This window comes from Phyllostomus discolor, chromosome 2 (genome assembly GCF_004126475.2).
Source record: "Phyllostomus discolor isolate MPI-MPIP mPhyDis1 chromosome 2, mPhyDis1.pri.v3, whole genome shotgun sequence".
In the NCBI taxonomy this organism is placed as follows: Eukaryota; Metazoa; Chordata; class Mammalia; order Chiroptera; family Phyllostomidae; genus Phyllostomus; species Phyllostomus discolor.
The window spans coordinates 43,930,625-43,957,645 of NC_040904.2; the positions used below are offsets into that span (position 1 = coordinate 43,930,625).

At 45.1% G+C, this 27,021-nt stretch overlaps 1 protein-coding gene across 5 annotated transcripts in view; it reads left to right on the top strand.

Moving 5' to 3' along the window:
• YEATS2 (YEATS domain containing 2) overlaps nt 1-27,021 on the top strand; it is an 86,430-nt gene extending 59,409 nt beyond the window's left edge. For 3 of the 5 annotated variants that reach the window (XM_036017753.1, XM_028504552.2, XM_028504553.2), the window contains 14 exons: nt 35-216; nt 1,226-1,384; nt 5,269-5,445; nt 6,919-7,102; nt 14,725-14,853; nt 15,374-15,472; nt 16,304-16,406; nt 17,248-17,321; nt 18,723-18,802; nt 19,464-19,665; nt 21,234-21,460; nt 22,236-22,310; nt 23,126-23,199; nt 25,248-27,021. In XM_036017753.1, the coding sequence (XP_035873646.1) occupies nt 35-216; nt 1,226-1,384; nt 5,269-5,445; nt 6,919-7,102; nt 14,725-14,853; nt 15,374-15,472; nt 16,304-16,406; nt 17,248-17,321; nt 18,723-18,802; nt 19,464-19,665; nt 21,234-21,460; nt 22,236-22,310; nt 23,126-23,199; nt 25,248-25,356 (1,874 nt within the window). In that variant the 3' untranslated portion in view covers nt 25,357-27,021. The remainder of the gene's footprint in view (nt 1-34; nt 217-1,225; nt 1,385-5,268; nt 5,446-6,918; nt 7,103-14,724; nt 14,854-15,373; nt 15,473-16,303; nt 16,407-17,247; nt 17,322-18,722; nt 18,803-19,463; nt 19,666-21,233; nt 21,461-22,235; nt 22,311-23,125; nt 23,200-25,247) is intronic. The other 2 variants (XM_036017756.1, XM_036017754.1) reach the window with 1 other exon arrangement.

Here is a 27,021-nt window from a genome sequence, read left to right on the forward strand (position 1 = left end):
TTTACGATGTTACTGCCATTCATTGTATTTGCAGACCTACAGTCTGGCTCAGCTGCCAGTGGAGGTGGTGCTGGTGCAGGAGGAGCAGGTGGTGGCAGTGGAGGTGGCAGCAGCGCAGGAGGAGGGGCAGCAGGAGGGACCCAAAGCCCCGCCGGGCCTGGAGGGATAGCTCAGCACTTGACGTACACGTCTTACATCCTCAAGCAAACACCTCAGGTCTGGTCCTTGTGACTGGTATCTTTTCATTGTTATTTATTAACTGCCTTTAATTGTAGTGGATTTACCATTACAGATCTGGGATCAGGAGTCAAGTACTGACATTTTAGCCATGTTATAAATCTGTATTATTTTGGGTTTGTTTTATTTTGAGAGAAGAGGAAGTAGAGATTCAGAAAAACTTAAGTAACTTATTGAAGGCCTGTCTGCTAAGCCAGTGGTTACCTTTGGATTTAAACGGAGGTCCTTCTTACTCAGAGAAAGATTTTTCACTATGCTTTGCTGCCCAGATCATTAATACTGTTTATTACCTATGCTGAGGTAATAAACAGTATTAATGTACAGTTGAGCCCTGGCTGGTATGGCTCAATGGATTGAATGCCGGCCTGCAAACCAAAGGGTTGCCAGTTCAATTCCCAGTCAGAGCACATGCCTGGGTTGCAGGCTAAGTCCCCGGTGGGGCACACATGAGAGGCAACCACACATTAATGTTTCTCTCCCTTTCTTTCTCTCTCCCTTCCCCTCTCTCTACAAATAAATAAATAAAAACAGACTTGTAAAAAATGTACAGTTGAATATTTTCTCTTAGAAGGGAGAAACCAAAGAGATACTATGAGGTGGTAGTATTTGAAGTTAGGTCAGATGCAAGATTAGGAAAAGGTTTCCACCCTCCTTGCTTTGTCACTTTTGTCACTAAAGTCTTGTCTTTCCTCTAAGGGAAGTAATGAATTTTTGCTTCCAGACATTTTTAATTGAGAAGGATGAATAGTAATCAGTCTGAATGATTAAATCTAGCTTTGCAAGACTCGAGTTTCTAATGCCTGCTTCATAACTACTTTGCAAAGTTTGAGAAATGGAGTTTGGTAACTGTTGGTACTGACACGAAACCCCATTCTTTTCGGTTCTTCTGAGTTGTAGCTTGTAACATGGGACCTTGTGATTTAAAGGATCAGAGCAAGTTATTTGAATTCAACCAATTACTGATTAGGTCTTTATTTTTCTAACTTAGGGTACATTTTTAGTTGGCCAGCCATCACCCCAGACATCTGGAAAACAGCTGACCACTGGGTCAGTGGTCCAAGGAACACTGGGAGTCAGCACATCTTCTGCACAAGGTCAACAAACATTAAAAGTCATCTCTGGACAGAAAACCACTTTGTTTACCCAGGTAAGCACACATGCACAGACACATAAATATATGGTGATTGTGGCATTCACATAGTTACAACTTCTTCTTTACAAAAAGAAATTAAGGTTACATAAGAAAATGAACAATAGCCATGGCTGGTATGGCTCAGTGGATTGAGCACTGACCTGTGAACCAAGGGGTCACTGGTTTGATTCCCAGTTGGGGCGCATGCCTGGGTTACAGTAGGGGGTACAAGAGGCAACCACATATTGATGATGGTCCTCACCCTCTCGTTCTCCCTCCCTTCCCCTTTGTCTAAAATAAATACATAAAATCTTTTAAAAAAAGAAAGTGAACAATAAAATAGTATAGAAAATAAGAATAAATTCTTGAGATTTGGGAAAACAAGTAGAATGAGAAGATAAAAGCCAGAGTATTATTTAGATATGCAAACAGTAATGTTCTATATAGTTAATAAATTTGCCAAAGCAAAACAAGAAGTATGCTTAGTTATAAAGTTCATACTATTAGAGAGAAGAAGAAGAAATTTCTTGACATTTCATTCTCAGATTTCTCTGGAGAGACTTCATATAGGAGATTCTGAGTAGCGTAGTAGGTGATTTCAGCCACATAATAAGTAAATGCTATATGGAGTTTGATACGTGTTTCTACAGCATTGTTTTAGTATAGGCTAAATAATAATGATAGGGAATTTTAACTGGGTGAGGAATACCATAGTCATTTTAAGATTGTATTTATTTTTAGAGAGAGGGGAAGGGAGAGAAACATTGAATGGTTGCCCCTGAACGGGTCCCAACTGGAGACCAAACCCACAACCCAGGCATGTGCCCTGACTGGGAATTGAGCTGGCGGCCTTTTGCTTTACAGGATGACCCTCAGCCAACTCAGCCACACCAGGCAGGGCCAACAGTGCATTTCCTGTGACTATAGAAACCAGTAGTTCTCAAAGCATAGAATAGATACTGCATGTTTGTCAAATAATTTTTCTACTTAGATGATCATACTGTTTTTCATTTTGGTTTGGTAATACTTTGAGTTATAGTAACTTCTCAAATGTTAAACCAACCCTGCATTCCTGGGATAAACCCCATTTGGTTGTGATATATTATCCTTTTTTGTAACATACCGAGTTTAAATTGAGAAATTAATTAGAACTCTTGCAAGGGATACTGGCCTGTAGTTTTCCTTGTAGTTCTGGTATCAAGGTAATGCCAGCCTTGTAAAATCAGTTGGAAACTTCCCTCTTCGGTTGTTTGGGAAGATTTGTATAGAACTGCTATTATTTCTTCCTTACCTGTTTAGTTTACAGGAGTGAAGCTGTAATGGCCTGGAGTTTTCCTAAGTGGGACATTTTTAACTCTAATTTCAATGTAGTTAATAGATATAGGACTATTCAGTTTATTTTTTCTTGGTAGGTTTTTAGTTTATATCTTTAAAGGAAATTTTCCATTTCATCTTTCAAATTTATTGGCATAAAAATGTTCATAATTTTCCCTCATTATCTTTTTAATCTCTGTAGAATCTTTAGTGATGTTCCTGTTTTTTAAGATTTTAATTATTTATTTTTAGAGAGAGAGGAAGGAAGAGAGAAAGAGAGGCAGAGAAACATCGATATGTGAGAGAAACATTGATTGGTCGCCTCTCTCATGCTCCCAGCTGGGGACCTGGCCCACAACCCAGGCACGTGCCCTGATGGGGAATTGAATAGACCACCTCTTGGCTCACTGACTGGCACTCAATCCACTGAGCCACTCCAGCCAGCGCCCTTTTTTTTTTCTTGATCAGTCCACCTAGTTTATCAGTTTTACTGATCTCTTCAAATTACCAGCATTTGGTTCCCTTTGGTCAGATGCTCTTAACTATTTCAAACACATATGAGGCCCCGATATTTTTAGGCAGATCTTTAAAGCCTTAGCTGATTTATTCTTACCTGTTACGCTGCAGCCAGTGCAGTGACTTTCTGTCTGTTCTGCCACAGCTGAGACAATTACTGTTGCCTTTTATTAAGGTGTAATTTACATAGATTAATGCACACATCATAAATGTACTGCTCAGTTAGTTTTAACAAATGTATTTTCTCATGAAGCCACTATCCCAGTCAAAAGAGAGAGAGAGTGTTACCTTTCCAGTTTTTTCTATCATCATTTTTCTCTTTCAGTCATCATAGATTAGCTTCTGTCTGTCCTTGAATTTCATATCAGTAAAATTATATAGTATGTACTGTGTTATGTCTAGCTTCTCTTGATCAATATAACGTTTTTGAGATTTAGCCTTATGTGTATCAGTTGTTTATTTTTTATTCCTGAGTAGTAGTTTGTTGCATGACTTTATTTTCCTATTGGTGGACATTTGGATTATTTCCAGTTTTGGACTTATGGGTGATACTGTTAATGAGCATTCTTGTATAGATCATTTTGTATAGTAGAATACCTAGGTCATAGGCTAAGTAGAAGAAATTTTGCAAGGAACTGACATAGTTTTGCAAGTGGTTATATCATTTCATACCTTCATAAGTAATATGGCAGAGTTCCACTTGTTCCTCATCCTCACCGCCATGAAAGATCATTGTTACTCATTTTGGGGAGTATGAAATGATATCTAATTGTGGTTTTAATTTGCCTAAGACTCCAATGCAAATTATGCCATGGCTGCTACTCCTGGATTCTTCAGTTACTAGCTCTGTGACCCTAGTAAAGTCACCAAGCTTAATCCTTACATCTTTAAAATAGGGTTAAAATCTACCCTATAAAGTTTGTGAAAAGATTAAATGACATAAGCTATGTAAAAGTGCTTTCTGCCATTCCTGGCACAGAGTATGCCCTCAGAGACAAATAAATGATAATGCATGTGGGGCACATGAATTTTTGGCACAAAGCAATCATTTAGACCAGGGGTCAGCAAACTACACCCAAACCTTCCTATTTTTATAAATTACATTTTATTCCCGGCCTGATGTGGCTCAGTGGATTGAGTGCCAACCTGCGAACCAAAAGATTTCCATGCCTGGGTTGCAGGCCAGGTCCCCAGTTGGGGATGTGTGAGAGACAGCCAGTCAGTGTGTCTCTCATGCATTGGTGTTTCTCGCTCTCCCTACCCTCGGTCTAAAAATAAATAAATAAAAATCTTAAATAACATTTTATTTCCACACAGCCACTCTCATTTAATGCTACAGCACCTAAATTGAGGAGTTGTGGCAGAGATTGTATGGCCTGACATGCTTAATCATGCCATTTACATGAAAAGTTTGCTGAACCTTACTTTAAACTATTCAAAGTATAATCTGTGGAATGATTCTCCAGTATGAAATTCTAATCCTGTGCTAGCCTAGATTACCATAAATTTACTCATTTAAATCTGGCCCCCTTGGTTCAGTTTTTATCTTTAAAGATTATATTTAAAAGCACTTTGCCCTGGCTGGTGGGGCTCAGTGGATTGAATGTCAGACTGTGAAGCAAAGGGTTGCCGGTTCAAGTCCCAGTCAGGGTACTTGCCTGAGTTGTGAGCCAGGTCCCCAGTAGGGGGTGTGTAAGAGGCAACCACACATTGATGTTTCTTTCCCTCTCTTCTTCCCTTCCCCTTTCTTTAAAAACAAATAAATAAAATCTTTTTTTAAAAAAGTACTTTGGACAGTTATTTTGGTAACTAATGGTCTGGTATTTTGAAGACACTGCTGCCAAATAGTGGCTTGCAATTACATTTATATACTCATTCTACATTAGGGTTAAAGGTAAAGGGTCATAAATTTGAGAATTTTTTGGAAAGGTACACAAATACTCGATATAGTTTTGATTAGCAAGAGCTTCTTAGATATGCTGTAATTCTGGGGGCATGTATTAGTAAGGAATAAATTGTGCCTGCTACCCAAGGCAACATTATTACTTCAACCTATTTTGTTTCTGCAGGCAGCCCCTGGAGGACAGGCATCTCTAATGAAAATATCTGATGGCACACTGAAGTCTGTGCCAGCCACCTCGCAACTCTCAAAGCCGGGAACCACAATGCTGAGAGTCGCAGGAGGGGTTATCACAGCTGCCACTTCTCCAGCTGTGGCCCTCTCAGCAAATGGTCCTGCACAGCCGGTGAGAATTAGCTTGACAGTAAAAAATCATCATGAAACACAAAAGTAGTAAAAACATAAGGAAGGTATTCAGCAGGCACACCAGTAGACCATATAGTTCTCTTTTAAAATGAAAATGTAATTTCCATACCCTAAAATTCACCATTTTAAAGTGTACAGTTTAGTGACTTATATTACATTCTCAAGGTTGTGCAACCATCACCATCTAATTCTAGGATTTTTTTTTTTTAATCATTCTGGGAAAACATGATCTGTATCCCGTAGTGGTCGATGGACATTTGGGTTGTTTGCACCTTTTAACTACAATGAGTAATGCTGCCGTGAACACTCTTGACCGTGTTTTTGTGTCATCATATGTTTCATTTCTCTTGGCTGCATACCTAGTACAAGGACTGCTAGGTCATCCAGTAACTATGTTCACCATTTTGAGGAACTGCCAGGCTGTTTTCTTAAACTGCTGCACCAATTTAGATTCTTACCAGCAATGTATGAAGATTCCAGTTTTTCCATATCCTTACTGATACTCGTTCTTGTCCATTTTTTAAAACTGTAGCCATTCTAGTGGATATGACCTGTCAGTTCATTGTGGTTTTAATTTGCCTTTTCCTATAGCTAATGAAGACAGAGTATCTTTTCTATTTTCTTTATTTTATTTTATTTATTTATTTTTTAAATTTTAATCATTGTTCAAGTACAGTTTTCTGTCCTTTACTCCCAGCCCACCCACCCTTTCTTCCTTCCTTCCTTTCTTTCTTTCTTTTTTTTTTTTTACTCATTTTTTTTTGATGTGTAGTTTTGGAGAAATATTTATTCAGATCCTTTGTCCATTGTTTAGTTGGGTTATTTATTGTCTTTTCATTACTGATTTGGATAAACAATGTGGTGTAGCCATAAAATTGAGTATTAGCTGGGAAAGGGAAGGAGTGAAGCACTGATAGATGCTACAACACACTCGTACCTGAAGCTCTTTCCAGCTCTCGCCCTCCCTGGGCCTTGCTGGAAGCAGCCACTTTCCTCTCATGCAATGTGTGGCGGTGCCCTGCACCTCTGCCTAGTAGCCTTCGTCCGTCTCTTTCTTGAGGGCTTTTATCTCCGGGCCATGTAGTAGATGTTTGTGGAATGGATGTGGCAAACTTTAAAGCATTATAGGAAGTTTTTAGTAAAGCTCATTTTACTCTAGTTTATATGCTGAGAGTATATCCTCCCACTTTTTCTGGTGTCAAAGTATCCTTTTTTAAAGGGAGGTAACCCAATGCTACTGCCTCATTTAAAAATTTTCTGGCCCATGAAATCTAAAAGCATAGGATCCACCACACTAAAGAAGCAATCGTTTTAAATAGCATGACATTTAATAGGCAGGTAGTAATAGCTAGTAGATAATATTTATTATGTATGCTACAGGCAGTCCCTGTTCCCTGCAAGTTACACTGCTTTCTTGTCAACGTCTGTTGTTTCTGTCCCTGTGCATGTGCAGTCCGAAGGAACAGCTCCCAGCTCATCATCAACTATAGGTTCCATAATGAAAACTTCTGCGCAGCAGCCGGTGTGTGTGAGCCAGGCCACCATGGGGACCTGCAAGGCTGCTGCTCCCTCTGTCATCGGTGCCACGTCCCTCGTGTCCACACCAAACCCCATCTCCGGAAAGGCTACAGTATCAGGTCAGTTGTATTGTAAAGATATTTCCATCTCCCTTCCTTGTGCTAGAATATTTGGAAGGTCTTGAACAATATTTTTATAATAAGTTATTAAAAATAACTTAGCAACATTTTCCAAGTAGCTGCTTTTTAGATAAATTCTTATTTAAAAATCTATGTATAAATTTCTAAGTCTGAGATGGTTTTATAGATTGGGTAATAAGGTTTATTTTTTTTTAATAGTAATTTTTAAGTGATACAATAAAACCGTAGCCACTTGGAGCTCTATTGGGTATTTTAGCTGCTTTCATAATTAATTTTGTGGAAAGCTGAGGGTTTGCTCTCCTTAAAGTACCAGTATCTTTTCTAAAATCAGTTTTAAATGGAATTTATTATAAAATATATGTCTCTCTGCTTTCACAAAGCATGTAAAATATCAATTAGCCTAGGTGACTCCAAGTCATGATTCTTAACATTAGTTGTATTGGGCAGTATTAGGGTGACATGCTTGAGGTTTGACAAGATGAATGGCATGTTTTTGACATTAAGGGACCCCAGAAAAGTGTGTCTTTTATTTCATTGGATAACATTATAGAGCCCAAATCCAGATTGCCTTAATTAGAATAACTTGCTTTAGCCCTGGCTGATGTGGCTCAGGGGACTGAGTGCCAGCCTGTGAACCAGAGGGTTGCTGGTTCTATTCCCAGTCAGGGCACATGCCTGGGTTATGGGCCAGGTCCCCAGTAGGGGGTGTGCAAGAGGCAACCACACATTGATGTTTCTCTCCCTCTCTTTCTCCCCCTCCTTCCCCTCTCTAAAAATACAATAAATAAAAGCTTTTAAAAAACAAAGTAAGCCTTGGCTGGTATAGCTCAGTGGATTGAGCGGGGGCTGTGAACCAAAGGGTCACCAGTTCAATTCCCAGTCAGGGCACATGCCTGGGTTGTGGGCCAGGTCCCCAGTGGGGGTGTGCAAGAGGCAACCACACATTAATGTTTCTCTTCCTCTCTTCCTCCCTCTCTTCTCCTCTCTCTATAAATAAATAAATAAATAAATAAATAAATAAATAAAATCTTTAAAAAAAAAAACAAAATAACTTGCTTTAGTTGCCTGATAATAATATCTACCTCATAAAGTTGAGAGGATTATAAAGTTGAGAGGATTGAATGAGTTAGTAAGCATATATTAATGTATGTCTGACCTGTAGTAGCCAGTCTATAAATAATTCCTACTATTATCATTTTCGGTGTCATCATTGTTGTTGGTCCACATTCTTTTATCTGCAATCCTAAAATCCAAAAAGCTGTGAAAACCAAAGGTTTTTTTCCCTATAACGACTTTAAAGTGAAATCTGGCCTCCATTAATAGGCTGTTTATACTATTTAGTAGGAATGTCTGTATTTTGCCAAAGAAAAATTAATGTATTTGATCACTTTGTGCTATCCTAGATACCAGGGGCTGATATAATACACAGCATTGCTTCTCAGATTTGAGCGATTACTTTTGTTTTTCTATAATTCAATACAGACAGATACATTTTTAAAAAGACTTTATTTTTAGAGAGAGACATCAGTGTGCGAGAGAAACAATGATCAGTTGCCTTTTGCTTGCCCCCAGCCAGGGGCCTGACCCACAGCCCAGTCATGTGCTCTGACCAGAAATTGAATGGGTGACCTTCTGCTTCGTGGGATGACGCCCAACCCACTGAGCCACACCAGTCAGGGCCAGACAGATACTTTTATAAAATATAATAAAAATTGCCAAGCCCTGGCTGGCGTAGCTCAGTGGATTGAGCGCGGGCTGGGAACCAGTGTCCCAGGTTCGATTCCCAGCCAGGGTACATTCCTGGGTTGCAGGCCATAACCCCCAGCAACCGCACATTGATGTTTCTCTTCCCCTCCCTCTCTCTCTCTCTCTCTCTCTCTCTCTCTCTCTCTCTCTCTCTCTCCCCCTCCCCCCTCCCTTTCCTCCCTAAAAATAAATAAATAAAATCTAAAAAAAAAAAAATTGCCCTGGCTGGTATGGCTCAGTGGACTGAGCGTAGGCCTGCAGACCAGAGGGTCCCTGGTTCGATTCCCAGTCCAGGGCACATGCCTGGGTTGCTGGTCTCCAGTGGGGGGTTGCACAAGAGGCAACCACACAATGATGTTTCTCTCCCTCTCTCCTTCCCCTCTTTATAAAAAAATAATATATAAATAAAGTCTTTAAAATATATATATATATAATAAAAATGTCACAACAATGTCAAATTGTCATAAAAGTTTCTGAACACTCTTAATTTCTATAATTAAGAGTCAGATTAATGTCTTATTGTAGAATGGTAACAATGTACCAAGTGACACTGCTAAACAGACAAAAGTGAACATCACTGAGCTATATATCTCCATACAAATATACATAAATGAACATACAACTTAGTACCTCTGAGTAAAGATTGAGGCAGGTGTCCTCATTGTGGCTATCATCACTACATTTCATACAGGACTCAGAATGAAGCCCCTCCGTCTCCTTTGTTCTGGGGCCGTTAGGGACCAAAAGATTAAGGCCAGTCTGTTTTTCTGTGACTGCCTTCCGCCCCCAGGTTAAAATGGACCGAGCTCTGCCTAGTATAGGGAGTGCTTTTCTCACGGCACTGTGTCCAGACTAGAGAGGAAACAAAGGGAATTACTGTCATAAGAAATGAATGCCCTCCTCTTCTAATGTTTTAACATGCAGTAAATGAAGTCTCCCTGCTTTAAGTTCTACTTTCGAAAGATGTTGCAATGAAACTTTCTGAATATTTTTATAAAAGAGTTGAAGTACTTCCAGCAGACAGTTTCTTAATTCAAGTTTGTGTGTGTTATAAACCAGTTTGAACAAGGCCATCACCATGGTGACTGGAGCGGAGGGAGCAAGCGACGGAGCGCGCTAGGAGGCGAAATCAGAGTGAGGGGGCCAGAGCACTCTGGGCCCTGTGGGCCAGTCAGAGAACTGACTTTACTCCCAGGGAAGCCACGGGAGGGTTTTAAGCGGAAAAGTAACATGGTCTACCTTACCTTTCAACAGGATCACTGGCTGCAGTCTTTAGACTAAACTTTGGGGCACAAAGTGGAAGCAGGGAGCGGACCAAGAAGTAGACCCTAAGAAAGAAAATCCGGTGATGTGTCAGGGAGTCCCGGCAACACCAGACTAAAAGGAGTTCCAGAAAGAAAACAGAAAATAGTGGGAAGGAAATGATGCAAGAAATGAAACAATTTATCCCAGAATTGAAGGGCATGAACTTCCAGGTTCAGATGTCACAGTGTCCAGCACAATGAGTGAAAGATGGTTCTCACGGAGGCACAATTTATTCATGAAATCACACCACCAGGGACAAAAAGAAGATCTTAAAAGCCGCCAGAGATATCAAGTTCAGAATTACATTATCGTTGGGCTTTGCAGTGGCAATGTTGGGAACTAGAATACAGCTTTTCAAAATTCTAGGGGAAAATTACTTTTGGTTTAGAATTCTGTAGTCCCCCAGGTCATTACTCAGTGTGAAGACAGACATATTTTCTGACAGGCCAAGTTGCACATCTGTTTCCAGAGTGCCCTATCTCAAGACGTTACTAAAATCCATGTTTACCAGAGTGAGGGCTGGTAGACCAACCTAGAGGGAAGGCAGAGGGGGCTCCGAGGGTAGTAGCGGAGGATGTCCCCAGGAGGAGAGCTTTGCTGCAGGCCTGGAAAGCACCAGTCCAAACTGGAGATCAGAGAGCTGCAGGAAGGGTACCTCTTACAAAGGCGGGCACTGTCAGTTACTTAGGAGATTTGACTAGGTAGAGAATTGTATTGAGGGCAGCTTATAGCGTTCTTGAAGGATATGGGAAGACTTAATAAGATGTGAAAAGAGAACTAAGCAAATGAAAAGAAGGAAACTATTAAGCCCAGAAAATGGAATCATAGTACTGTGGTATTCCATTAGATCAATAGAGAGCCACATATATTGGAGTAATGGGAAAGAAAGGGTGTACATGCCTTAGAATTATCTATCCTAGTGGTATGTAAAATCAAAATGTTAAATCATAATGAATCAAGGCCTACAGGGTACACATTCTTTTTCAAAATAAAAGGACCAAAAGGGGTAAAAGTGGATGCTACTGAGAAACTAGATGAGGCTAGGAGCGGAGGGTGGCTATTTTTAGTAATAAACCTTCTAGCCCTTTTTACTGCTCAACTGATAAGCATGTAATATTTTAATAAAAAGGAATTATAAAAATATGAAACATCAAGTCATTGTATTACTCTCTGGGGACACATCTCAGTAAATATAACAACTGATTCAACACTAATCTACTGCAAAAAAATTTTTCTTGTTTATTTAAGGCTTTGTTCTAAAAGTATTTAAGATGATTCTATTTCTTTTTTTAATATTTTATTGATTATGTATCACAGCATAATCATTACCCCCTCCATCTCCCTCTGACCTAAACACCCTCCCCCACCCACATTTCCCCCTCTAGTTCATGTCCATGTGTCATAACTTCTACATTTCCCATACTATTCTTGCCCTCCCCCTGTCTATTTTCTACCTACCATCTATGCTACTTATTCTCTGTACTTTTTACCCCTCTCTCCTCCTCCCACTCCCCTGTTGCTAACCCTCCATGTGATCTCCGTTTCTGTGGTTCTGTTCCTGTTCTAGTTGTTTGCTTAGTTTTTGTTTTAGGTGTGGTTAATAATTGTGAGTTTGCTGTCATTTTACTATGTATGTTTTTTATCTTTTCCTTAGATAAGTCCCTTTCACATTTCATAAAATAAGGGCTGGTGATTATGAACTCCTTTAACTTAACCTTATCTGAGAAGCACTTTTTCTGCCTTTCCATTGTAAATGAAAGCTTTGCTGGATAGAGCAATCTTGGATGTAGGTCCTTGCCTTTCATGACTTGGAATGCTTTGTTCCAGCCCCTTCTTGTCTACAAGGTCTCTTTTGAGAAATCAGCTGACAGTCTGATGGGAACTCCTTTGTAGGTGACTGTCTCCTTATCTCTTGCTGCTTCTAGGATTCTCCTTCATTTTTACCTTGGCTAATGTAATTATGATGTGCCTTGGTGTGGTCCTCCTTGGGTCCAACTTCTTTGGGACTCTCTGAGCTTCCTGGATTTCTTGGAAGTCTATTTCCTTTGCCAGATTGGGGAAGTTCTCCTTTATAATTTGTTCAAATAAGTTTTCAATTTGTTGCTCTTCCTCTTCTCCTTCTGGTACCCCTATAATTCGGATGTTGGATCGTTTAAAGATGTCCTGGAGGTTCCTAAGCCTCTCATCATTTTTTTGAATTCTTATTTCTTCATTCTTTTCTGTGTGGTTGTTTCTTTCTTCCTTCTGGTCCACTCCATTGTTGTGAGACCCAGCTTTCTTTCCATCACTATTGATTCCCTGTGTATTTTTCTTCATTTCACTTACTGTAGCCTTCATTTTTTCATCTAATTTGCAACCAAAATCAACCAATTCTGTGAGCATCCTGATCACCAGTGTTTCAAACTGGCCATCTAATAGGTCGGCTATCTCGGTCACTTAAAAGAATGGGTTCTGGGGCTTTCATTTGTTCTTCCATTTGAGCCATCTCTTTTTTTTTTTTTTTTTTTTTGGTCTGGTTGCGCCTGTTACGTATGAGGGGCGGAGCCTTAGGTGTTCACCAGGGCGGGACCGCCCAGTCGCTGGGTTGTGACGTTACTTGTGGGGACGGCGTCTGAGAGGGAACAGTGGTGCTTGCTCTGCTCTGTGCCGATTTCAGTCCCTTCCGCCGCTTCTCGAAATCAAACTGGGCCTTTCTGGTGCTGATTCCTGTGTTGGTGAGCTTGTTTACCCCGTGGGTCTTTCTAATGACCTCTCCTGTGAGGCTGGGAGTCTTCCCTGCTCCTCAACCCCCACAGGTGTCCTCAGTCAGTGCCTCGAGGCTCTATTTCCCAGCGCTGGGATCCTGGGTTGCGGGCAGTGCCTTACTTCACAATGGCCGCCTTGCTGGGTCTGCCGGTTGCCACCCCTGAGCCAGGGTTTGCCAGCCGCCTCTTGCGCGCCCAGGGTCTGCCTGCTGCGTTCTCACGCACCCAGTCCCAACACCCTTTGTGCCCTGTGACCCCTCTCCGCCTGGCTGCCTGGCTCCACCCCTCCCACCTATCTGGATGAACCTGTCTATCTTAACTCCCTAGTTGTCTGACTTCCATACAGTTCAATTTTCTGTCAGTTCTGGTTGTTACTCTGTTTCTAAATTGTTGTCCTTATCTTGGTTGTGCAAGGAGGCACAGTGTGTCTACCTGTGCCTCCGTCTTGGCTGGAAGTCCAGTGATTCCATGTCTTGAAGGAACTGCTTTCCAGAGCCTTAAAGTACCTTTAGCCACTGATCTGTGTTGTTTCTTATGTGCTCTCTGACAATAAAGCCTTTTGTCTTGTCTTTCCTTTCTTTTTTCTTTTTTTTTTTTTTTTTTGCGGTCACTCTGAATGCCTAGAATAATAGTTCTGTAGTAGGAAAAGGGAATAAGGAAATGACCTTTATTTTTATTTTTGAACATTTATTTACTTATTTTTAGACAGAGTGGCAGAAGGCAGGGCAGAAGGAGGAGGAGAGAAACATCAATGTGTGATTGTCTCTCACATATCCCTACTGGGGTCTAGGTCTGCAACCCAGGCAAGTGCCCTGACTGGGAATCGAACTGGCAAACTTTTGGTTTCGCAGGCTGGCGCTCAGTGAGTTAAGTTCAATTCCCAGTTGAACTCAAGGTTGCAGGTTCAATTCCCAGTCAGGGCACATTCCTGGGTTGCAGACCAGGTCCCAGTTAGGGGCATGCAAGAGGACCAATCAGTGTTTCTCTCCCTGTCTTTCTCCCTCCCTTTCCCTCTATCTAAAAAACAAAATCTTTAAAGAAATAAAAATTAAAAAATAAAGGAAAGCGGGAGAGGATGACCCTTTCTAAAATGATAAGTTGAGAATATCTGATGTCTGAAAAACAGGCTGCACAGAGATAGGACATTATGAAGTATAGTGAGTGGAGAGATGGGAATATTAAGTACATTGGGGTGACATGAAGGAGATGCAGCTAAATTGGGACCAGATTAAAATGGCCTCTGAGTGCTGTGAAACTAACTTTGGAAACATTCTCTAGGCAGTAAGGAATCAAAGAAGATTTTTATGTAGGAAAATGGCAGTTATCCCAATCAAAATACAGAATTTCATATCCAAGTTTATATATATTACAGCTGTATACAAAACAAATTGGCATAGATGGTGGGAGGGGGTACGGGGCAGAGAGGAGTAAAGGGGAGAAAAAGAGACAACTCTAATAGTGTAATCAATAAAATATATTTTTTAAAAAAAGAAAGAAAACAAACATGGAAAAGAAACACCAGTTCAATACTGGTTGTCTCTACAGTAGAACTTTGGGTGACTTTTTCTCTTTTCTGCTTTTCCCAAAAATTTCTGTACTTGTGATTGTGGAGTAAAAATAAATCATCACATTGTTTCATTGTGAAATCTCCCACATTCATTGCCTCGTGCTTCCAGCTCTTTGTGTATTGGAAAGGTAAATGTCCTAAGAACGTTCTCTTGTGAGAAAATATAAATGCTAAAGAGGGCAGGTACTTTGAGGACACATCTGACCTTCCACTTGGCCCTGTCTTCCAACTTCCTTTAGGATTGTTAAAGATTCACTCCAGTCAGTCCAGTCCCCAGCAGGCTGTCCTGACGATCCCCAGCCAGCTCAAGCCACTCAGTGTAAATGCATCTGGAGGTGTGCAGACTATACTGATGCCTGTGAATAAGGGTAAGCCCTTCCCCCTGGGCCTGTCATTGGGGTGTTGTGTCCAGGTCTGTCCTGGGAGGGAGTCCATATTCTATTGGCTGTTGATGTCTCCCCACTTCTACAGCCTGCCCTTTGGCCATCACAGTGTTCCCTGGCACCTGGAACTTGGGAGCAACAATGATAGCACTGACAGTAAAACCCACATGACTCACTGGCTTCTGATGGCTTCCCATTTGTAAAGTTGAATAGAGGGGGGATATTTTAAGCATTTATGAGAATTCAGGTTAATTAGATTTTTATTTTCTTAGTTCAGTGACAAGCTTCCATTTCCACAGCTGATGGAAAATAACTTGGTTACCCTAGTACTAATGGTAAACAGTCCACCTTGTCAGAAATCACTGTTAAAAAGAACCTTACCATTTCTGTGCTACTGTGACTGTTTTTGTGCTATTAGCCTAAAATGGAGCCATCCTCATTAAAATAATTTCTATATTTTGCATATCCTTCCCTTTCTTTCTCTTTTTGTGTGTGTGCCTGCTAGTGGTTCAGTCATTTTCTGCCAGCAAATCACCTACCGTTCTGCCTGTAGCTGCCCCAGCTCCAGTTGTCTCCAGCTCTGCACCAGCACCTGTCACCAAAGGTATGTGGTTTCTCACAGTATATTTGCCTATAGGTTTTATGCAAGACATGAGTGTAGTGAGTCCCTTGAATTTTCAGCATCTGTGAATGAGCCACCTCAAAAATGCATACTGTTTATATAGTAGACTTGACAGTGAGAGCAACATAGAAATATAGCAGGTTTTCTGCCTTCCAAGAACCTAAAATCGTGTTGAAGTAGATAGTAAGCATTGACAAATGCAGGATAAGTGATTTGGAAAGTAAATGTGGGGATATTTCTCTCTCTCTTTTTTTTTAAGATTTTATTTATTTTTAGAGAGGGGAAGGATGGGAGATGGAGGAGAGAAACATCAATGTGTGGGTGCTTCTCGTACACTCCCTGCACCCTGCCCAGGCATGTGCCCTGACTGGGAATCAAACTGGTGACCCTTTGGTTCACAAGCCAGCGCTTCAATGCCCTGAGCCACACCAGCCAGCAGAATGCTGAAATATTCCAGTCTAGGCTGTCTGGTCAGAGTTGGCAGGGTGTGGAGGGCGTAGGACTCTGTGTGGAACATGGACTATAACCTGGACTTTCAAAGAAGGGAGCATCTTTAGCTGTGGAGAGGTCACAGGCATGCCAGATTAGGGCGACAGTGGGACAAGGACCCACGAGACCCAGGCTAACAGCTCTTCCCTTGTCTGCTGGCCCTGTGGTGATAGGCGCCATCTCAGGCTCCTGGCTGCGTCCCCACTCCAGCTGGCGTGGCAGTTTCCTCACTGGGTTTCCACGGAAGGGCTTTTGTTTCTGCCTGCACGTGTCCTTCCGTCATTAAACCCTAACAGCTCTCTCTTTGTTGCTCTTCCCTTGTAGTGAAGACCGAACCAGAAACTCCTGGACCAAGCTGCCTCTCTCAGGAGGGTCAGACAGCAGTGAAAACAGAAGAAAGTTCTGAGCTGGGAAACTATGTTATTAAGTAATTATTTCGGTCCTTTCTGAGGGAGTTGTATTTTGGGCGTTTCTCTGAAACTGTTAAAAAGCCTGTGACAGCTGAGCATGCGCAGAGCTGTGTGTGTGTAGTGTCGGGTCCGTGGATGGGGGAGGCCTGTCCGTGCGTGGACAAGTGTTACCACTCGATCGATGCACAGCGCAGAGTCTTCACTTCACACGCCAGTGTGACCTGGCGGCAGCACTTGAGTTGTCGCTGCAGAAGCCGCAGGTGCCGTTACAGATCTCCCTCCAGCGAGCTTGCCGGCATGTGCTCACTTTGCGTGTGATGTAGTTTCTCAGGCGTGTGCACATTTTGTGTCCAAGTGCCCACATAACTGCCTAAACAGCTGCCTTCTTATGGGCCATATACTCTCATTGCTTCTTCTAAAAATACTTCACAGGATTTTCCAGGTTGTAAATGGGGAACCCACCTCAGACCACATATTTTGCTGTATCTCATACTGCTGGGGACTGTAGAAATTCAGCCACTTTCATGTGACAGGCAACAGTGCAGCTTGTACAACAGGATTTTCTGCTGCCATGGCAAGCACAGCGCAGAAAGATTGTGTTCCTGTCTATAGACATGAGTAAAATGTTGGATATTTGCATATTTTGCCATTTCTGGGGTCTTGTCTGTTTAGTCTTGATGTTTCCTTCGTAAGTGTAGAATGATCATCTTCTATAAAGAAAGCTCTCTATGGAAGGAAAGACCTGCCAGTATAATTAATTCCCCCAGAAAGGGGAACAGATACATAAATTTATGTGTATATATGACTGGAAAGTGTTCCATGTATTTACAATTTAATTTTCTTTTCTTTTGTCCTCAGGATAGACCATTTGGAGACTATCCAGCAGCTCCTAACGGCAGTGGTGAAGAAGATCCCGCTGATCACCGCAAAGAGTAAGACGATCAGACTAGATGTATGGATGCGTTTTTTTTTTTAAGCTGTGAACTGCTTGGGATATTGAGTCTGCTTGCTTAAATCACATGTGTTGTAAATTCATATCGCTGTGGTAGTTTCCTTAGGCGGTGTTAGCTGCACCGATAGGTCATTTGCAGAGTTTTAGAATTCCCAATACCTTGGTCACTGAGTCAGTCTTTAGTGTTTTCATCTGCGGAAGGAATTTTTTACATTTTTTGGTATGTAAATCATTGACCTGTTGTGTATATCATTAAAACCGCATTGGTTTTTAATGCTTATTAATAAGAAAAGAAATTAGCATTTGCCTTCAGTGTGCTGGGCTCTGCAGGCTCATTGCAGTTGCTGTCTTTCTTACTCAGTCTCTTGTGGGACAGGCGGTGGCAGCTGTCTGACAGGTGGGGAGTCAGGTCTGAGTCAAGTTAAGTAACTTGTTCAAGATCACTAGCTGTGGGTCGGGAGACAGGGTGCAAACCCAGTTCTGTCTGGCTCCAAAGCCGTTCGTCTTTCCTCTGCCACTCACTGTCACTCACTTGCAGAAATGCATCACGACCTCCAGCAGTGAAGTCTGCTCTGTCACTGCCTTTGTTAGCTAGACTGGATAATGGCTTCTCGGCACAGTTGCCCTAACCGAGCCCCTGCTGAGGGGCAGACGGCCTGTGGATCCTCGGGTGTGTGCACTTGGGCAAGACCCCCGGGAATGTGCAGAGGGAAGGGGTGCAGCATGTCCTGTTACGTCACAGTCACATGGGTGTGACAGTGGTAGGCCAGGCACAGATGGCCTTGCTGATTTTACTCCAACAGGAATAACAAGGAGATTATCTTTTCTGTTTTTTTTTCTTTTTTTTTTTTTTTTTTTTGTTAAACTTCGAGGTGCATTTTGAAGTAGTTCAAAGTAAACTTTCAGCGACATTTTCCTAGCCCAGCAGGAAAAAATATTCAAAAATCTTTAAAAAAATAAATTTAGGTAAAAATACAGAGTATGAGAGCTGGAAGGCAGTTCAGAAACCATCTTTCTCAACAGTCTCATTCTGCAGCAAGAAAATGGAAGCCCAGAGAGGTGGGTGGAGCGTTCCCCGAGGCCACGCAGTCGGTGGCAGGCCGGAGCAGGCTGCTGGCCCCTGGGAAGGGCCGTTTCCACCCACTTGAACAGCTTCCTGCCAGCAGATGGCTTTCTCTCCCAAAGGGGCCGGTTTCCCAGGGAGGGGGGTGTTCTCAGTGCACGCAAATGAGATGCCTTCTCTCTTAAGAAGCATCTGAACTTTCCCAATAAGGAACATACTTCAATAAAGAAGTCTAAAGAAACTTTTGGACATGCCGCCAGCAAATAAGATTTGAGCTCAAGCGTAGCTTCATTCAGTTTGCCGGATATGTGCTTCCAGGTGAGGATGCCAGCTGTTTCTCTGCGAAGTCTCTGGAGCAGTACTACGGCTGGAACATCGGAAAGCGGAGGGCTGCCGAGGTAGTAACCCCCGTCCGCCCTGCCGACGCACGGCCCACCGCCGAGGGCCTGTGGGAGAAAGAGCCAAAGCGCACGTGTGTTCTTGCTGCTTCCGTAAACCTCGTCGTGTGAACATGGATAAAATTCGAAGTGTATTTTGTTAAATATTTGATAGGGTTTTTTTCCTTGGTTAAAGAGCTTGTTTTTCAGAGACTTGTTGCTGGCCTTTGAAAACAGTCTACTTTCCTTTCTTGCATTGCTAAACATTTTCACAAATTTTTAAATGAATATCAGTATATTAAAATTGAGTCAAGTGTTATACTGAGGACGTACAGTGTGGCAGCTACTACTGTGCCAGACAGTGGGATGGTGAGGAAACAGCGCAAACAGAGGCATGCAGGGGGAGACCGGAGACGGTGGGTGTGCTGGGTTTGGGGGTGGGTGGGAGGAGACCAGGTGGGAACCCTTACAGGCCAAACCTAGGAGACCCATTTTGTTTTATAAGCATTAGGTAAAAGTTCTTTTCTTTTCTTTTTTTTTAAGTTGAGTAACATAGTCAGGCTTGTTTTCCTTAGGGAAAAAAAATGATTCTAACGAGAGCAGGGTGATTTTGATTAAATGATTTGTTTGAACATGTTGCTAAGTTGAAACATTTGATGATGGCTCAAAAATTCTTTTTAAGTGGCAAAGAGCAATGACAATGAGAAAAGTCTTACAAGAAATACTGGAGAAGAACCCAAGATTTCACCACCTGGCACCCCTTAAGACCAAGCACATTGCTCACTGGTGTCGCTGCCACGGCTACACCCCACCTGACCCCGAGAGCCTGAGGAGTGACGGGGACTCGATCGAGGACGTGCTGACCCAGATTGACAGTGAGCCGGGTAAGCCTTCGGTGGACCCCCGAGCGTCACTGGCAACCCGAGGGGGTTTGCATGGCACGCAGTCTCCTCTCTTCAGCCTCGGTGGATCCGGGCCGGTTCTGCCCCAGCAGTTTACCCGGGACTCGGCTGCTCCTGTGGAGCACAGGAGCCTTTGCCCACCTCTGACCACATGTCCCTTCCTGTGCCTCCCACTGATAAGTCCCTACAGAACTGTTTGTGCCCAAGGGTCCCAAGTGCCGTGCCCCAGCCAGGAATGTGCTGGCCCAGGTCATGCAATAGGCACGCACCGTTTGGTCAGGAGACCCCTCCTCAGCACCACTTCTTCTTGGCAGACTTTGCTAATCCCCCTCCTGCTCTCCAGGCAGTAGTGACGTCTCCTTCCTTGTCACCTGACAGCCCCTCACAGGCATGTCTGTCCAGCCTCGCTGAATCTGAGGACACTCTCCGGTGTCCTCAGCTAGCAGGTGGACGGCCCGGTGTTGGAGGCACAGACATGAACAACTTGCAGTGTTGAGATCAAAGGAGTCGTTTCGTGATCCAAACACAAGCAGCTGTGTTACATGATTGGGCTGGGGGAGCAGGGCATAGAAGATACATGGGGAGAATATTTTGAGATCCACTTTAAAGAGGAGAAAGGGTTGTTTTCTCTGAGGGAGCCTGGAGCACAGGGAGGGTGTGGGGCCCCTCAGACTCTGCACAAGTCCCATCTTCTCTGTGCGGCTTTCCCGAGAGCCCTGGCTCTGGGGGCCCCTCCGTTCTCTGGTCTCTGGCAGCACTGCGATCAGAACCTAGGGGTTGTCGTGGTTCTGTATCTGCTCTTCGGGGAACAGAGACAAACTGTGTTGATTACTCCTGTGCTCACCAGTAGTAAATGTGGAGCATGGTGCTTCACGTACACTGGGCTCTCTCAGTGGGACGGATTCGTGGCCAAGCACCAGTCAGTGCAACAGAAGAAGCCAGGGGCTGGCTGCTCTGCCACCGTCCTGCTGGGTGCTCCGGAGCCCACTCTGTAGCTGGTCTGGACCTCGCTGCCTCGTCCACAAAGTGAAAGAAAGGGGTGCACTGGGAGATGGCTAGAGCCCCTGCTGGCTGTAAAGTTCTAATACTCTTCATTAGATTTTGTGTAGATTGACTTTTGAAGACTGGATGCAAGGTATGCGCTAAAATGTTAACAGTACTTATCTCTGAGCAGTGAGGATATGGGCGATTTTCATTTTCTTCACTGTGTATTTCTAAATTTTCCAGACTTAAAATGTGAAAAAAAATCAGTCATTACTCTTTGAGGGGTGGGGAGATGGCATCGTTTGGGCGGCATCGGTCGGAATTGTGTGCTGTTTGGTCTCAGACTGCAGTCACAGCACACCCGAGGTGCCTTCGCTGCCTGTCCGCCTCATGAGTCACCGGTTCTCATAGTTACAGATCCGGAGAATTTCATAGCTGGTAACGTGGCCAGTTCCCTTGCTACTTATTACCCCTGTTCTCTGGGTCTCAGACCGTGTCTTACAGAGATGGAAAGTCCTTTTCTTTTGTCACCGCCGTTCTCATAAGACTGATCCCCTCTCGTTTAGAGTGCCTGTCGTCGTTGTCCTCCGCCGACAGCCTGTGCCGGAAGCTGGAGGACCTCCAGCAGTTCCAGAAGAAGGAGCCGGAGAACGAAGAGGAGGTGGATGTCCTCAACCTGTCAGAGCCGGCACAGACAAACGTCAAAAAAGAACAGGAGGAGAAGCAGGAAGAAATGAAATTGTACCTGCCACCAACACCAGGGTCGGAATTCATTGGTGACATCACCCAGAAGGTAGGGGCTGTGGCCTGTGGTGCTGCTAGGTCACAGGCCGGTGCAAGGTGCTCGGACCCGCAGCTGCATGGACTGGCGGCAGACTTTGTGCGGGGAGTAAATGTATGATTTGCTTCTGCCTGACAGACTCGGGGTCTGCTTCCCACACCAGGGCCCTTGGGCAAGAAATCAGATTACATGGGGAAAGGCTGCTTGTTGAACATGGAATTGAAGCAAAGGCAGCTACATAGTTTTTTACTTTCATCTCCTTTCTTCCAGTTTGCCTCAGTAAAAACACCTTTCTTTCATGAGGCATGTCATAGTATTTCCAAGTCACACTTCAGAGGGTAAGCTGCCCCTCGCATTTTCACAGCTCCCAGGTGCCGTGTCTGTGGTGAGGATGTACCTCCTGGTACAGGGGAGCAGGGGTTACCCTTCCAGGGCGCTTGGCAGCTGTCCACCAGCCGCCGCCTGCAGTGGCTTGGGGCCCAGAGTGGAAGGCGGTGTTTGTTTTCACTCACAGGGGGAGGTGAAAGATGGGGCAAGACACATATTTCAAGTATGTCTTCGTCACCTTTGCAAACAGGGCCTGAGTCTGGTTCCAGGCATCCCAGTGTGCTGGTCCCACGAAGGGAATTTGGGGGTGAATGCGGGACTGTAATAACATTTTTAACCATCACTCAGAATGTGGAGAAATGGGATATCTGATTCCAGCGGCCCTCTCTTTGGGTGCCTGCTGAGAGAGAGGTGGTTTTGATGTAGAAGTGGGAGTGAGTGCCGCTTCCTGCTTTTCCAGATCGGGATCACCCTGCAGCCCGTGGCGCTTCACAAGAACGTGTACGCATCGGTGGTGGAGGACATGATTTTAAAGGTGGGTGCCTGCTGGCGGCAGAGGGGACAGCCCGGCGGGGCAGTCTGCACGCCAGGCTGTTCTGAGTAAGGGACAAGGGTAGACATAGAACAGACATGACAAGTTTTAAGATTTCTCGTCTTATTAAAGCTTAAGTTTAGTTTTTTTTTTTTTCCTGAAATTTTAAATGAACTTAAAGTATGGTTCTTCTAAGTGTTAAAACCTCCAGTAAGAGTTTCTTTGCTGATACCACTCTAACGTTATATTTAGTGTTGTTTCCAGGGCTTTTTAAGTAGTCTGAGGTGACAGTTGGTGCTCCCATTGTTTCAGGAGGTGACAAGGCAGAGCCTTGGGTTTCTGTACCTGTCACAACAGCACAACCGTCCCTTCCCTGGTGTGTCCCCTCCCACAGCAGAGATGCCTCACAAATAACCTCACTTGTTTTCCTTAAGAACGCACGATTAGCATTGCCCCAGTGCCTAAGGTCACAAGTTTGAACCCTGGTCAGGGCACATACAAGAAGCAACCAGCGAATGCATAAGTGGAACAATAAATCAATGTCTGCCTCTCTCAAATGAAAAAAATGTTTTGAAAAAATTTTAAAAACAATCTGATTAATGAAAATTACTCCCATTCAGTTTCTCAGAGTCATAGCTTCTGGCATTGTGGCGTGTTATTCATGGTCTGTTACTCGAACCTTTAAATTTTCCTTCAAGACTTTCGGTCCTTAGATGCACTTGTTTCCAAGGCACAGGGGACGGGGTGGGGTCAGGTCTGTCCCTTCTGGCCTGCAAGCAGATGGCTGTTTGTGACAGCGACAGTGTGTTCTGTTGTAGGCCACGGAGCAGCTGGTGAGCGACATCCTGAGACAAGCGCTGGCAGTCGGGTACCAGGCAGCGCCCCACAACAGGTACCTCAGTCTCTGTAGGCAGTGACGGGAGGTTCACAGGTGTTTCCTGACCGTGGAGTGCCCAGCAAGTGCTGCTCACATACGTCAGTCCAGCCGGAGCTGCAGGCGTCCGTGTGGGGACGCACTCAGAGCCTGCAGGCCCAGGGTCGGTGTGGCTGTGGTGAGAGCGTCATTTGGCCGTGGGAGCTCAGCTTTGCCTAGTGTTCAGTGGCGTCCCCGTCACCACTGCACAGGCACGGCTCAGCGGGACTCCGCTAGGTTGCAGGGCCGAACAGATACCAGCTCTTTGCATTGAAGATAATGACCGTGCCCATTACGTGTCCGACGTTGGGGCCAGGCATCACCCAGATTACCCAAGTTCTCTTCATCACAAAACTCATAGCCCCTGCTCAGCAGCTGGGAGCCCCGGCTTTGCGGTGGTCACATCTGGCTGTCCCAGCAAATGCAGGGTGGAGCCTGGCTTCACACTCGGGTGTCACTGCTATAGAGCCTGCAGGCTCGCCACTGTCTTCACTGCCTTTCTAGTTATCAACGGTGAGGACACTGAATTTTGCTCTTTTTCCTGGACCCTGAAAAAACGGCAGACGGGCAGGCCGGTGGTGTCCACATCCCAGCAGTCCTTCTCCAGGGGACATTTTGCCCTGCTGTGCATGAAGGCTGCCATACACTCATAAAGCTGCAGTGGTGCCCCGGGGGTAGAGAGGCCTGCATGACAGGAGTATTCGGTCCGACTTCCCGGGAGTGGGGTGCATCGAGCAGTGCGGAAGAGGCCTTGACGAACACGGGCCAGCCAGCGAGGCTTGGCTGGGTGGGCGTGGTCCCAAGAACCGAAATCTCCTTAGTTCGATTCCTGGCCGGGGCACATTCCTGGGTTGCAGGTTTGGTCCCTGGTCAGGGCGCTTAAAAGAGGCAGCTGATAGATGTTTCTCCCTCACATCATTGTTCCTCCCTCCTTCTTTCTGCATGCCTTCCCCTCTCTCTAAAAACAAATAAAGTCTTTTAAAAAGAAAAGAAAAAGGAGGGGGAAACAGGAGTTCCCGTCATGCTGCTTATTGTGCCACCTAAAATCGAGTGGACCAAGTGCCCGCTGTGGCGCCCGCCCGCCTCCGTGGTCCCGATGTGGAGGCACGGAGGGACTTGGGCGCGTCACTTTTTTAAGTATATTTTACTGATCATGCTATGACAGCTGTCCCAGTTTTCCCCGCTTTGTCCTCTCTCTGCCTGGTACTCCCTTTCCCCCAGCAATTCCCCCCTTGGTTCATGTCCGTGGGTCGTACATATAAGTTCTTCAGCTCCTCCATTTCCCATACCATTCTTAACCTCCCCCTGTCTATTATGCTGCTCGTTCCCTGTACTTTTCCCCCCAGCCTCCCCTTCCCCCTCCCCTCGATAACCCTCCATGTGATCTCCATTTCCATGATTCTGTTCCTATACTAGTCGTTTGCTTAGTTTGTGTGGGTTTTTTAGGTTCAGTTGTTGATAGTTGTGGGTTTGTTGTTACTTTACTGTTCATAGTTTTGATCTTTTTTTCTTAAATACGGACTTGGGTGCTTTTGATGGGAACATTTGACATCACACTTGGCCTGGCTTAACTCCATCTCCATCTCACCGAGAGATGGGAAACGTGGCCCCAGAGTTCTGTGGGCTTTGACTCAGCTTTCAGCCTACTAAGACTGAATTACAGAAATGCCGTTGTTCTGCTGTGTGCTTTACTTAGCTTTTTCTCAGTCCTCAGAATCTTTTTTCTTAGTCCTTCAGCTAGCTTCTTGAAATCCACCTCACGCCTGTGACTGGGGAGACGGATCCGAGCCCTGAATCAGGCTGACGAAGGAGGGTGGCTGGGGCCTCACCACAGGCAGGACTGATAGGAGAGGGGGGAGAGAGCGCACCTGGCCACTCCTTTCCCCAGGTGGCCCTAAGCCACACGTGTCACGCACCCTTATCCCCTCGTGTCAGGGCCTGTGTAGACATTGGTCCTTTGGATGAATTGTTTAACTTACTAGATGCTTGGGAGAATCGTACCTAACAGCCTTTGTTTCTTGGACCAGGATTCCCAAAGAAATTACAGTGAGTAATATTCATCAGGCCATCTGCAACATTCCTTTCCTGGACTTCCTCACAAACAAACACATGGGGATCCTGAATGAAGACCAGTGAGTGGCAGGAAGGTGCCCCTGCAGGAGCGGGATCTGGAGCTGCATCCGAAGCGTCAGACCTCAATGACTCTCATGTTTGGAGCCAGGGGTGGTTTTCCGTGCCTCGGAGCATCCCGGCCACCAGCCCCCTGCCTCCACCTGACTCGCTGTGTCACCAGAGTGCTCAGTCCTGGGCTGGGTGCCTTCAGGACAGTCCCCTGACTCCATAGTGAAGCCCGGGGCGCATGCTCTGTCAGCTGGCGTTCCTTCACTCCGTGCAGCTCCGCGAGCGGCTCCCTGAGCTGGGCGGGGCCCTGTGTCTTGGGCTCTTCTCCCCTTGGGGTGTCCTCATGGGGGCACCTTGGGCCCAGGTTTCCCTCCAGGAGTCAGAACATGAATCTGGCAGGCTAGAGACCTCACCCATGCTGTGGGGTGGGGTTCCAAGCAGCCCCCCAGTCACCCTGGTTACCTCTGGAGAAGGACTAGGCTTCAGCCTGGGGCGGTGGCCGCAGCGTGGGGGTCTGCGCTCAGTCCACGTGCATCAGACTTTGTGCAGAAGACACAAAGGCCTGGGAAGTTGCAGACAGAGCAGAACTCTGCTTTTGCAGAGCACAGGAGCACTGCTCCAACCAGTCTGAGAGACGAGGGGTAGACAAGCCCAGGTCAGGGGATGGGCCAATCCCAGCCCTGGCCTGGAAACATTCGACTACAAGCAGGAGCTTACTGTGTTCGCAGTAGACAATACCCGCAGACCCCGGGCTCTCGGCAGGCTGGTGCGCGCTCTGCCTGTGCCCGGCAGAGAGCTGGTCCTCGCCGTGTGCGTGGTCAGCAGCAGCTTCTGCTGCCCGTCCGTGCTGGGCGATGGGGGACCAGCTCCTGCGACAGGCCCGCTGGGGTCGTCCTTGAGTTCATGTCCTGTTCCTCTCAAGTTTTTCGCAAGAAGGAAGGGGCTTCCAAGAAAACAGTTGTGAGTGCCTTAAGGGTAGAGAAATGCCTGCTGAAGCCCAAAGACAGGGGAGTCTGCTCAGAGGCCGTGAGAAAAGATTGTGTGTGGAGAGGAGGAGGAAGGTGTTTTAGCCGTCTACCTGGATGATGTCTGGTTCCGTTTAAAGAGACTTTGGCCCGGGGTTCCTCACAGTCTGCATGGAAGGAAAGGGATTAATTTATTCTGTCGGGAAGCTGCTTGGAGACCTTTTGAAGCCGGTGAGCAGAGTTAAAGAAACTCACCCAGGTGACAGTTCGTTGTCACCGGTCCTGCAGATGTTTGTCAGGGAAAGGAGGTGGGGGTGACAGGGGGAGAGAGCACCCGCTCTGTTCAGCACCTGAGCACTTCAGGTGCGGGAGGGAGTCTGTTGGGTAAGGCACGGGCGTGCCCTGGCTTGGTGACAGAGCGGCAGTGCAGCCTCAGCTGGGCTGTGGGGGGCGCCCCAGGTGAGGGGGCGAGGGCCACGGGCAGGTGCACAGGTGCAGGCGGCGGTGGGCAGTGGCAGTTCTGCGGGGCAGAGGGTTTCATCCGGATGGAACAGGTGTCCTAAGGGGTGGAGGCCTAAAGAAATTATCTTTTTGCAAAAGAAATATTAAATGAATTAATCTCCATTTGTGTTAATGTTTCAACTGTATTTGTATCATAATGTGTAACATAATTGTGTAACAAAAATACCTACAATAAATCTTTTAGTATTTGTGA